Source organism: Ixodes scapularis, unplaced genomic scaffold, assembly GCF_016920785.2.
Source record: "Ixodes scapularis isolate PalLabHiFi unplaced genomic scaffold, ASM1692078v2 ptg000058l_1__unscaffolded, whole genome shotgun sequence".
In the NCBI taxonomy this organism is placed as follows: Eukaryota; Metazoa; Arthropoda; class Arachnida; order Ixodida; family Ixodidae; genus Ixodes; species Ixodes scapularis.
This window is the reverse complement of record NW_024609900.1, coordinates 233,943-246,279: the sequence shown is the minus strand read 5'-3', so window position 1 is coordinate 246,279 and position 12,337 is coordinate 233,943. Positions and strand designations below refer to the sequence as shown.

Below are 12,337 nucleotides of genomic sequence, written 5' to 3'. Positions count from 1 at the left end.
CGGCGAGACGACGAGCTTCTCACCACCGCCGCGATTACTGGCGATTGCTGCGGTGGCAAGGAGCGCCCGAAAAGCACGAACTTCGTGGAAAGCGGCGCGAGGCGTTTCAATGACAGCGAGGTACGGCTATTATCTGGTGTTTCGTTTTCTTGAACTAATAATGATGGCCAACATATACATGTGGAATTGTCACCCGCTTCGTGACCCCATCGACAATCATGTCCACGATGTTTATTTCTGTGGGACCGTCAAATCCGCGAGTAAAAAAATAAAAGAAATTGACAGCAGACGGGCGCCATGCGCTGACCTACGCAAAATAAACGAACAAAACGCGAAGTGACGCAAGGTGGAGCTCGCCGCGGTACACCGGCGCGGCGCAGTTTGTCCTCGATGTTGCACCGACAACGCGCTGCCCGACCGAGGAGCGCTGTGCACTGTGCTGGTTTCAGGGCGATTCCGGTGCGAGTTGATCGAAGATGCTATCAGACATCTAACAATTTTATAACTTTTCCAACTATCTAAAATTTCATATGTCTCAATTTCCCTCCTTTTTCCCTGTTGGTACTACTACATAGCTGCCCTGGGAATCAACCCAAGCTTTCTTTCCAAGCCTTTTTCCAGAATCCTTCAGACGTCCTGATAATTCCTAGATTTTTTTCAAGTTCCCTAAAATTCGTCTCCCCTCTTTCCCTGTTAGTATGCGTCCAGTAGCCAACACAAGCTTGCAGAACTTCCCAGGCTTTTTTCAAAGCCTCCCAAACGTCCCAACAATTCCTCAACTTTTCAAAGCTCCCTAAAATCCCCCACAACTCCAGGTTTCCCACTCTTTCCTTGTTTGCGAACACCCTGAGGGTCAACCCAGAAGACGGAATGAAAAAGGGTGGACCTACCTCCGTCGTCCGTGCCAAACTCCTCTAGCAAATCTGTGAGGGCGTCACGGAACTCGATCATACCCTGTGCGGGGATGGCAATCTGGGACCTAGGACCCCCTCGTGCTATCGTCTGAGAAACCTGCAGGCATCAGGGAAGAAAGAGGCAGAACGTTAGGGTGCAGCATCTGAACAGAAGCCTGACTGCAACAACAGCCCAATACCCTTGTTACACGGGCCACTTCAACCGCAGTGCATTCTGAAACAGCAAGTATGTCGCTGACGCTGGCCGTCACTTGTGTTGCCACAGGTGGTGCTACCTTGAACTCGGTTTGGCGAAGTCCATCCAATCAGTTCAACTGAGGTAGATGAGCCCCGTCGAGTTCAACTGCCGTAGTGGCTCAATGACAGATGGCGCTTCTGTGTAACCCTGGTCGATTGTGAACGAGCACCACCGGTCGCCTGCTCAGCGACAGTTGAGAGTACTCACGTAACAGGGTTGTTAGAGAGAACGTGAGATCATGACCTTGTGGTCTCATCGCAACTTTCTGCCGAGGCAAGCAGTGCCGCAAGTGCCACTTGGAGGTTCGAGTTATTGTCTTTTTTATTTTGCCCATTCTAAGGCTCTACAGCAGGGGTGGCCAAGCTGCGGCTCGCAAGCCGCATGCGGCTCTTCGCGTGTTAAAGAGCGGCGAGCGGCTCCCCTCCCCTCCCTCCTCTCCTTCCCTCCTCCTCCTCCTCCTTTTCCCTCCCCCCTTCCCTCTCGGTCCCACGAGCACTTCTCCAAAAAGAGAAATGGAACAAGTTTTAAATCGAAAGACAGGTTGCGATTTGGTAGTCTTGTGCTACTGGTACCTTACATACAGTTGGACTGCTTCTGAATTGGACTGGAAATAGTTCGAGTTTCGTTTATTGCTCTAGACAAAAGTTTGCCCTGCCCCTACCCCTACCCCCCCCCCCTGCCCTCCCCCACCCTCCCCCGCCGGCTCTTGGAAGTTTCATTGTTTTGTTTGCGGCTCTTGGGCCAGGTCAACCTGGCCACCCCTGCTCTACAGTGTCATGAAAATTAACTTTTTCAAAGGCTTAGGATGTGTCATGCACAAATAATAGCTAAAAAAGCTTCAAACCCAATCTTTTTTTTCTTTTTCTTTTTGAAAAATGTTTTTATTTTATAGGAAAAACATAATGCCTATTCTATATTTTATGACTACAAAGAGATTAATATCAGCAGGATTTAACTTACATCTGTAAGATTGTGTCAAGGTTCCTTCAACTTTGATGCATCTCGTGTTGAATATATTTCATAGTGTAAAAGAAAAAAATAAACTTGCCAAGAGCCAAGCTACGATGCCACATACAATGTTACGATGGCAGCTGTTTGCTTACTTCTCAAGAATCAAATGATGATGACACAGTTTCCAGTAAATTAGATGTATTTGGAAAGCAATGGCATCTTTCAGCTCTTGCATCAGTTTGCATCTCTCACCCACAGCCAACTTCATCTCTACAGCATCATACACAATGTCGGTTGGGAACCGTTGAGCTAATCCATTAGATGTTTTGACCCCAAAAATATTTCGAGCCGTCTGAAGTAATTTCTGAAGGATTTGTACCCTGTCAGTCAGAACTAATGAAAAGTTCTCAAGCCCTGATCATCATAGTGATTCGAAACTAGCACTACATACACCGGCAAAGAAACCGAGTTTCTTTGGTTCAACGAAATGCATCAACACAGAGCTTAGTTAACCGTAAAAAGTCACCGAAGCGCATTGATCTTCTTGAGACATTCACAACATAATGTATCTTTGTGTGGCCAGCACTGGCCCGGTATTGAGCTACATGCCACTAGGCATCGGTGACAGTGCCACTGTGGCACCAGCCTGAATCTTTGAGCGCGAAATGACTGCACTGCTTCCTCACTCCCGGCCCAGCCCCTCAACACGGCATTTACATGTGCATCTACACCTAGTAGTGTAAATGCACACCAGTGTGCCTACAATACAGTGCTTCTATGATGCTGCTCTGGGGTAACACCATGTAACAAAATTCCGATGATGCTTGCTTCACAAGCTTCCACTAGACGTTACTTGGTAATTATTTTCTTTGCTTCGAAATACATTTTTCTGTGTTCCTTATGAATGACTGGTGTGTTTCCGAGATGTTTGTACGCCGGGACACATGTTCAATCTCTGTCTTTTTGCCATCTCTAATCGTCCTCTCGGGCAACGAACGAAGGTCCAAAAGCCCAGTTTGCACATCCTATTGAAGGCCAACGTACGAGTAGGAAGTAGGGAAGCCTTCCCTCTTTCAGCAGAGATTAACCCTGGCATGTTCGGCGTTCAGGCAAGGAGGACCAGAGAGACTGGAGAGACACAGACCAAAGGCAATCGGGCATGAAACATGAGCCAGCCAAAAGAGGATGTGTTGCGCAAGGGTCGTTCAAAGTTGACCGGGACTTCTGTGCGTAAAAAATCGGCGAACAAATCTAACATGAGGAGATTTACAGAGGACGTTAATGCCATACAATCCTTTTTAAATATTTTGCACCTACAATGACGCATTTGATGCATTCGCAGCAGTTCCAGCTATCGTGGTGGCAAACAATGTCGGTAGCAGGAGAGAAGTGGTGCGGTATGCATTCGAAATTCTAGTTAAGAAAGTTAAGCCAGTTGAAATTTTAACGAGATTGCAAGAACAATACGGGGAACAAACGATGCCACGGACAACAGCGTACGAATGGTGCCAACAGGGAAGGACGAGAAACGGCGCACAAATCAACCGCACAAACCCGTTTGTCCAACTGCAGTAACGCAGTTCAGTTCCGTCTACGCCAAAGAAATCGGCGAGCTGCCGAAACGACAGCAGCTGTGGCGCTCGTCAGGCTTTTCGTTTCTCCGCGAGAACCAAATTCCCGGTCGGCCTCGAAACGACCCTAGCACGTCCGCCCTCAAAGTGCGCCCCAAAGCGCGCCCAAACTCACCCTTAGAAAGCGTCCCCTAGAGTTTTCCTTGAGGTCCAGGTAGTAGCGCCTATTGTCCTTTATCATGATTTCACTCTTGAGCTTGCCGTCCTCCGGGAGGTTTTCCGGGTTCGGAGGCCCTGCACACCGGGAAATGACAACACCCGTTTTCACGAAACCCACATTCGACCACGCTGGTTCTCAAAATCGAGTTCCGAGGAACACGGGGTTTCCCCTGCCTGACGTGCCACGGAAGCTTAGGCAGTCGGGAGTTGGGATGCCGCGACGATGGCGACGCTCCCGTTCGTTCGGTGCTTTTTGCCGGCATTTTGACAACCGACTGCCTGGATTACGACACTGCGACACCCCGGCATTTGCGACATCGTCTGTTGCCGCTCCGGGACCCCTCTCGATGCGTGGGCGGGACGGGACGACAAACGCACTGGTGGGAGACGCGTTCCGGTCACCGTACCCCGAGTAAAGCAATTTCCCAGTTTTAAGAACCATTTTAGCGGATCTGAGTCACTCATTGACGCGTAGCGACGAGCCAAACACTTTCTGGTAGATTAGTTACTGTTTGCAAGCTAGCGACGGTGACTGTGCGGACAAGTCTACGAGAAGGGATTGACTGGGATGGCTCGTATCGTCTGCTGTGCTCTATTATAAGGTGAAACAGAGTACCGTATTTTCTAGGCCATATCCACAGACTATATACGTTCGAAGGTTTAAATTTTACGCGGTGCGGACCATCCACAAATGCAAATATACGAGAATTTTGTTTTTCAAGATCGTTCATTGGGACGTGACGAATTGTGTGAAGGAAAGAAGTATGTTAATGATGATTTATATATGATACAAACTTCTTTATGAGCTAAGAAAGCAGAGATTTGTCAACCTGTGTTGTGCATAAGAAGATTCTCGTGTCGACTAAGCATCAGGGGCGAACTATGCACGAATATGCGGACCACAGTCTGGAAAATACGGTACTCAAGCGATGGAACGTCACCCTCACGTCGATTACAAAAGTCGCCTCAGAGTCGCAGCCCACCCAAAGCACGCCGCGTGTAAAGCTTACCGAGGGAGGCGTAGAGTTCGCTGAAGGACGTCAGGTGGTCCCTGAACTCTGCTGCTGTGGACATGGCTAGTAGCAGCCTACTTTTCCTACCCACTACCCCAACCTGGAGGACAGAGAAACAAAAAGACACGGTCAGCTCACCGAGGGACATCCGACGACAAACAGGCTTGTGGAGTGGGTGCAACTGTCGGCAGCAGTCGTTCAAAGCACAGCGTAAGGGAAGCTGAACAAACTTCCAGTTCAAATTAAAGCGTAGAATGCTTTACAACTGAACCCTTTACTCCCAGAAATGTGATTGTACATCTGTCCGTGAATACCCTGTGGCAAGGGTATGCCCGGATGCCAGTTTGTTTGCGCCTGGGTGTCGAGTCGTGGTGCAACATGAAGTCAGGTTGCGTGGAATCACGGTGGCGTGTGACAGCATGCCACATGACGTGATGTTGTGTGATACCACGGCTCTACGCTGTTACACTACGCAACCACCGTCGCATGCCGTCACACTACCGTGTAACATGACACCATGACATAGTGCAGACCTGTTTGCGTCACAATGTTGAAAGTACTAAGGATGATGTCATTTCAACTTGGGTACCAAACTATCACCAAGCATACTTTCCAAAATGCATGAGACGCTGCCGCATTGGCCTTTCTTGGGATGACCTCGTCAAATACTTGCTCGAGGCACTTCCTAAACTGGCTGCATTTCAAGGATAACAGCTGCTCGACAGTATTTTTCAACAAGGAGGTGTGGAAATGGGTGTGAGCATTCTTTACTTTGCCAAACACTCTATGCTGCTATACAGGAGTCTCAAAATTTCCAAAACATCCTGCGAAACCCTGTCATACCAAAAAGTACTGTCTCGAAGACTGGCGCCGCGGATCACTGTTCATTCATCCACCTCCATATTTACTTAGCTGGAAGTTCTCATTCCTACAGAAGGTGCTTGAACTAAGCCTGTTTATCATCCAGCTTTTCATTGCTGTCAACCACATTCGCCATGTCTTTGTGCTTCTCTGTACCGAGATGCGACAAAATGTCCCGTAAACCGGCGGGCAAGACATTCCCATTACAGTGACAAAGCTGCCGAAAGTGTACCATCCACCCTCACTGGGCTTCAGAGTCAAGGAGAGTCTGTCAAGTCACTAGGAACGAACACCCAAAATAATTTCTTCTTGTGTCGAAACCCACACACAGCCGCAACGCAACAACGAGCAGCATAATGCCACAAATAGAGCATCGGACTCAAAAGGGCTAAAGCACAGTGGCCTAAAGCTCCTAGCGTGCTTGGTTGCACACGGGAATGACAGCTGGATGAATGGACGGTGATGGCTATGCGGTTATACCAAGTTATACTCCTTGCATCGGGCGGCAGCTTGCACTACCTAGCAGAGACGAGGATTTTGGTATTGCCAACATTGCATCAATAACCTGCTATTATAAGCAGCTGGTGTAGGGCCAATTTTCGAGCTTTTCCAATTAATTTTTTGTAGTGCACAAGTCACACGAAATCATAGAATTACATTTCTCAGTATGGTGCTCGTAAAAAAGCACTGGGAATCGGGCACTTTACGATGGAGTCATAAATCTTAGGGTGCCTAGCAAATTATTATTTTGGAATTCCCTGACTTTTCTAGGTTTTCCCTGACAATTAAAGCTGAAATTCCCTGACCGCAGCAGAGGTGGATAAATATATAAGACCATTACAACACAAGGCATTGAGCACTGGGAGGATCATTTTGCACGGGCTTAATCCAACTCGCATATTCCGAAATATTCGGGTTAGTCTAGTCGGGATTAAACGAGCATTTTCTTGCCGCCGACATCGTCTGTGAAGAGGCCACTTCCGGAAACACAATGAAAACAAACACAATGAAACCATGCGCTCAACCACACTAGTCAATAACCGAATGGCAGCATGGCCGCCGGATGCACGCTTTCGGGAACTTTCGGATACTTTAGGCTTGGATTGGATTGGGGTCTGCGGCTTTTCCATTCATTTGAAGATAAAGGTCGCAACCCATTTCCCTAAAAGGGTCCCTAAACAAAACCTGAAGATGGGAAGAAGGATGTCTTTTCTCTTCTGCACGTGATCATCTCGTCATACAATCACGGTGTCACGTGACCGTGTAATGTGACGTCGGCTCAAGTGAAATCGCAGTGCCGCTTAAGAAGCTTGGACCTGAGAGTGACATCTCTTAGGACTCGTCACTAGTGTTGTGCGAATATTCGAATTTCCGAATAGTATTCTCGAATAGTACTCTATTCGATATTCGCTTCGAGAGCAGTGGTAATATTCGTGCTTTTCGAAGTGTTCGCAAACTCATGGTCGCAAGTTTGTTTACTGTCTAAGACCAGAAAGAAACGATATCTAAGCTCAAGAATATACTCATACGTTCGGCGAAATGGTATAAATATTATGGTGGGAACTTCGAAATATATTCATCGTAATTATTTAATCAACTTGTTTTAATAACGGCCAAAAGAAACCGAGCTACGAGCTCCAGAGACGCCGGCGCCATCTTCGCCAGTTTTGGCTCCGTGGTTGCCAGCACATTTTTTTCACCACCGCCACGTCCAGACATATATTTAGAAAAACAAGTTTAGCATAAAAATAAATATGTTTGCATAATTGCTCAGAAACTTTTATTTCCGGTAAAACTCATAAACACGGTTTCAAAACATTTAAACTATAATATTTTGAAGGAATATTATATTATTACAGCGACAAAGTGAGTTGATGACATCGACATTGTCAAAATGACGGCAGCTAAGTCGGTTGGCAAGATGGACTAACGACAGCGTGAGAAGTCCAGTTTGGAAGTATTTCTGTAAACAACCCCCTAAAAACGGCCAAGTTTTTTGAACGGCAAGTATTCGATGTTCGATTCGAAAATATTCGACCAAAATCACTATTCGCTTCGAATTCGATTCGAACTCAAAATCCACTATTCGCACAAGCCTACTCGTCACCGTTCCAGCACCATGGCTATGCAAACTGTTGCGAACACCGTGACGTCATTAGCGTGACGTCAGCATCGAGGCAGCTCCTGGGCGCGGACATAAAAACCCCAAAAGCTGGCCCTATAAATCCTACGCATCCAAAATGAAAAGGAGCATGAACCTTTAAGTATATTTTTTGCAAAATAAAAACACGTAAACAAACTGGATTTCCTATATCGTATTTACTCACATAATGAACGCACTTTCTCCTGAAAAAATTTACACATATTTGGAAAGTGTGTTTAACATGTAGGCTAAAATTTTTGCATTTGCACACTTCGTGTAAATGTCATATTAGGTTCCAACATGACACGGCAAGATACTGTGGCACGTCTCCATTGATGGAGGCGCACCCACGGCTGGTCGGGGGCGCGCCACAGTAGCCATGCTTTGTAAATTGCAAACTCTTTTGGGGTGCTTTCGGCATCCCTTTTGCCGAGGGAAAAGCAACCTACGAAGCTCACTCAGCATGAAGAGCAATGTGACCGTTCTTCGGCTTAACCATTTTCACAATTTCACTGTCCGAAAGCGAACCACAGACGATGATGTGTTTGTTGGCATCAATGCATCCGATAGGCGAAGGATGTCCATGGCTAAGCAATTCTACGACCCAAGCTCTGTCAAGTGTGCGCGCCGCTCGGTTTCAATGTTGATCGCTTCCACAACTACGCACTTGCAGCCATTATGAGAGCAGCTTGGCTTGGCTTGACTTGGCCTGGCCACTTGGCAGCAAAAGAAAATTGGTTTAGTGGGCTTGGTGGCTAGCTAAGTTGGACGCAATCCGAGACCCACGGAATCGAAAATTGGAGGTGTGCTCATTACACGAGGGGAAAAAGGTCAAAATATTGGTACCCGTTGTGGGGGGTGAGTTCATTATGCGAGTGCATTCATTATGCAAGTAAATATGGTACTACTTTACGGGAGAGAGATGCTTATTCTGAACCCTAATCAATGTGTCAAATTCGTAGGTTACAGTCACCCAAGCAGAAATGCAATTAAGTTACCAACTGTACTAAAGTTGACATTTGGGCTAGTTGGTAGTATAACATATTGAGGTATTTAGGGCAAAAAGTAGGGAGAAGAACAGGACAGAAAAAAGTGCAACTCCAACTATGTTTTATTTTCCTGTTAGTAAATGTAGCTGTGAGTGGCGCTCTTTTCTGTCCTGTCCTTCTTGTCTCTACTTTGTGCGCTAAATACCTCGATAATTAAGTTACAAATACAGCTGCGTTATCACAAGCGTATCTAACTACAGTTGAAGCTACTGCAAAAAGGAACACGAAGTTGAGTTCGAGGCATACCTCGGCAAACTTACTCACAAACTCACTCACAGTCGCCACGTGATTGAGAGTGGATTTGAATAACTCCGTGATATGTCTCTGAGTTTGTGAGATGACACTGAGTGACTCCATGATATGACTCTGAGTTCAAGAGATGATGTAGAGTGACTCCGTGATATGACTGAGTTTGTGAGATGATATTGAATGACTCCGTCATATGACTCCGAGTTCGTGATGTTGAGTGACTCCGTGACATCAGCTTGTGATGTGACTTTGAGTGACTCCGTGTTGGGATTGTGAACTGATCTGCTTGCAAAAAAGTCTGTTGGAACTTGAAAGCGGGGTGCACGGTACTTTTGGTTTCTTGCTCAAAAGCAGCAGCTTGACCTTGCACGCAGTATAGCACACTGGAGGCGAGAGTGCAAAGGTGGCTCCTCGAAGGAAAGTTCTCGTGTGGTGAGAGGGCTGCCGTCGCGTTTGGGGTGGGGGGGTGGTCGTGGGGGTTGAAGTGGCGCTGAAGTAGACTTGATGGCGGCGCACGGCAAAGGTGTGCGAAGTGTATCTAGAAGGGCCCTTGCTCTTTCCCACATTGCACGCGTTTGCCATGCAAGAAAGGGCTCCACGTTCGCTTTTGTCGTCACCCCGCGTGCCCCTTTCCAACTGTTAGGTATACAGCTTTCCAAAAAACGCTCCTAGGCCGCCGCCATGTTGCTGATGCTGATGCGGCTGGTGCGACTCTCGCGCCCTCTATCAGCTAGAAATTTTCTGCCACTCTCCGGGACTGTCAAGACCCGCTCAGCGCGATTCTCTACCTACGTTTTTGCGGTTTTGCATTTGACGTTTTCTCGCCCCTCTTGAAAGTTTCCACTTATTCTTTTTTACGCGTGCTGCGTACCCTTTTTGTGTTATCTTCCACTGTGAGAAATAAGGCTGGTAAGTGCCTGCCATTCAAGCTTTTCTGCTCGACATTCACGGGAAACGACGGAGGTGAAGGACGTCGAACGACCCTCGACGCCATTTTGCGAACATTGTTCTCCCCCCTCCCAGAGATAATCCGCGTAGAATCCTCAATCATCTCCAAAAATAGTTGTCCGGGTTAGGATGAGAAACGGGTCAGTCGCGTTTGTTTCTTTGCCTTGGTGCGGTTGTGAAAAAAGGAAGCTCTCCTCAAAACGTGCCCCAAAACGAAGTCATCTCGGATTCCGTCCGATCGTCAAGATGTGACTGTCGTCGACTGTGACTGTGTTATTTGAGATCTTTCTCAAATAAATTCTTTCGTATAACGCTGCATCGTGTGGTACGTACGATTTATTGTTCGAATGTTAACACTTCCTCAATTGTATGTCCGTGTCCTGTCCATCGGTAAACACGTTATTTGTGAGCGTGAAAAATGCATGCCTTTCGGCCCTCTTCTGTTGCAATTTATTTTTGACAGCAAAGCGCTTTGTCGTTTCACATGCGGCGAATCCCGCGGCGCCGTCAAAGCTTATCGTAAGAAAAAAAACAAATAACTAGAACTATACATTCCAGTCGTGTTCGTTCTGTCGCGCGCATACCCGGCAAAAATAGTTTACAGTTTTTTGTGTTTCTTTTTTTTTTTTTTTTTTGCTTTTTTGTTTTTTCAAATGTGGCACAATGCTTTCTCAATGTCATCGAGGAAATACATGTACAGTTGAACCTCAATTTAACGAAACCCGATTTTACGAGTTTCCCGATTTAACGAACAAATTCGTATTCCCCGCGCAGCCTATCCCGAAGAATGTTTTTCTCGACTTTACGAAGTTCCCGATTTAACGAAATAATTAGGGGGTCCCGGTGACTTCGCTAAATCGAGGTTCAACTGTACCATGAAACACAAAATAGAGCAGGAAAAGACGAGAATCTAGCCGCCAGCACCGTTTGAAATTGCGTCTACGCAGGCTGCGCCTATTGAAATCACAGTCCACTCGGTTAGGGCTAGGAGGGACGCCGGTGAGAGTCTAGCCTCAAACTCAGTGACTGGGCTCGAAAACGGTTTGTTGCCCCTGGGGTCGAGTGTTTTTTGGAAAGGTGTATAGAAGGTGCACGCTTGCTCTTTTCGGCAGTGTGCAGCCGTTTTATGCTTTCGTGTGCAAGAAGAGTGTGTGATCGCCTTTTAGGGCAGGGTGCATAGGGTTTATTCTGTTGTGCGTGTCAGTGCTTGAAATTGTTGCCTACAGTGCCTGCTAGGTATGTCCTGTTGAGGTTCTGATCAATGTTGTTATATTTGGGGGATTGCATTCTGTGAGATTGTATCAATCACTTAAAAAAAAGATGTAGTTGCTCTTTGGCAGTGGTCATAATTTTATTACAAGATTGCATCATCTCTATACCAGGACCCACATACTGTAGGACATCACTTCCCAATTGTTGAACCTTTTTGTTTCACATACGATTTGTGAGAGCTTGGAATAGATTCTTTCATTCTCTGGCCGTCCGGGGGTAATTGGTGCATATAGATCTCTTTTCAGAGACTTCCGTCTATTAACAGATGTGGAAATTTTTAACAGTGAATGCATATAACGTTCAAAAGAATATTGCAGTGCTTTCGAAGTGCCCATTGTGTAATTTTCACAGCCCCGCATGCACGAGCGATTTGCCCCATAATCAAGGCCTGCACCTCTTTTAGTTAGCCTTTTTTTTTTTTTTTTTTCTGAACAACATTAAACAAACAACAAGCAAGAGCGTCTTTGTCACATTTGAATGAAAGCAGAGAAATACATGGACGGGCTGCTCAAAACAGTAACCGCGTCTCATTACCCCTCCCCCATACAAAAAAGCTTGCATACATCGTTCTAATGCTTACACGAGCACAGCCCACAGCCTACCATCTTCCCAGCCCAGCACACCCATGTTTATCACTTCAGAAGAAGAGTAAAGTGTGCTCCTTCCGTACCAACACTGAAAATGGCATGGGTCAAAAGACTGTTTCTCTAACGGTTTATACTCTATCTCGCAACGATCTTCAGTGCCGATAAAGGCTCAAGCACAAGCGCTTGGTGTCGTCATTTCATAATTTGGCTTTTTTGCTGGCAAAGGTGAGTGCGACTCTGCAGAATGTTACTGCAGAATACTGGCTCGCGCCGGTATAGCTTTGGCTGTGGAGCCTGTTGGATGTAAAAAGGTAAATAAGCT

The 12,337-nt window shown here is 46.6% G+C and overlaps 1 protein-coding gene across 4 annotated transcripts in view; it reads right to left on the bottom strand.

The window, feature by feature from the left end:
• LOC8052689 (transcriptional activator protein Pur-beta) overlaps positions 1 to 12,337 on the bottom strand; it is a 102,243-nt gene that overhangs the window by 22,058 nt on the left and 67,848 nt on the right. For all 4 annotated transcript variants that reach the window (XM_029972872.4, XM_029972874.4, XM_029972873.4 and 1 more), the window contains 3 exons: positions 4,904 to 5,006; positions 3,850 to 3,968; positions 891 to 1,011 (listed from right to left, as the gene is read on the bottom strand). In XM_029972872.4, coding sequence (XP_029828732.1) covers positions 891 to 1,011; positions 3,850 to 3,968; positions 4,904 to 5,006 — 343 coding nt within the window. The remainder of the gene's footprint in view (positions 1 to 890; positions 1,012 to 3,849; positions 3,969 to 4,903; positions 5,007 to 12,337) is intronic.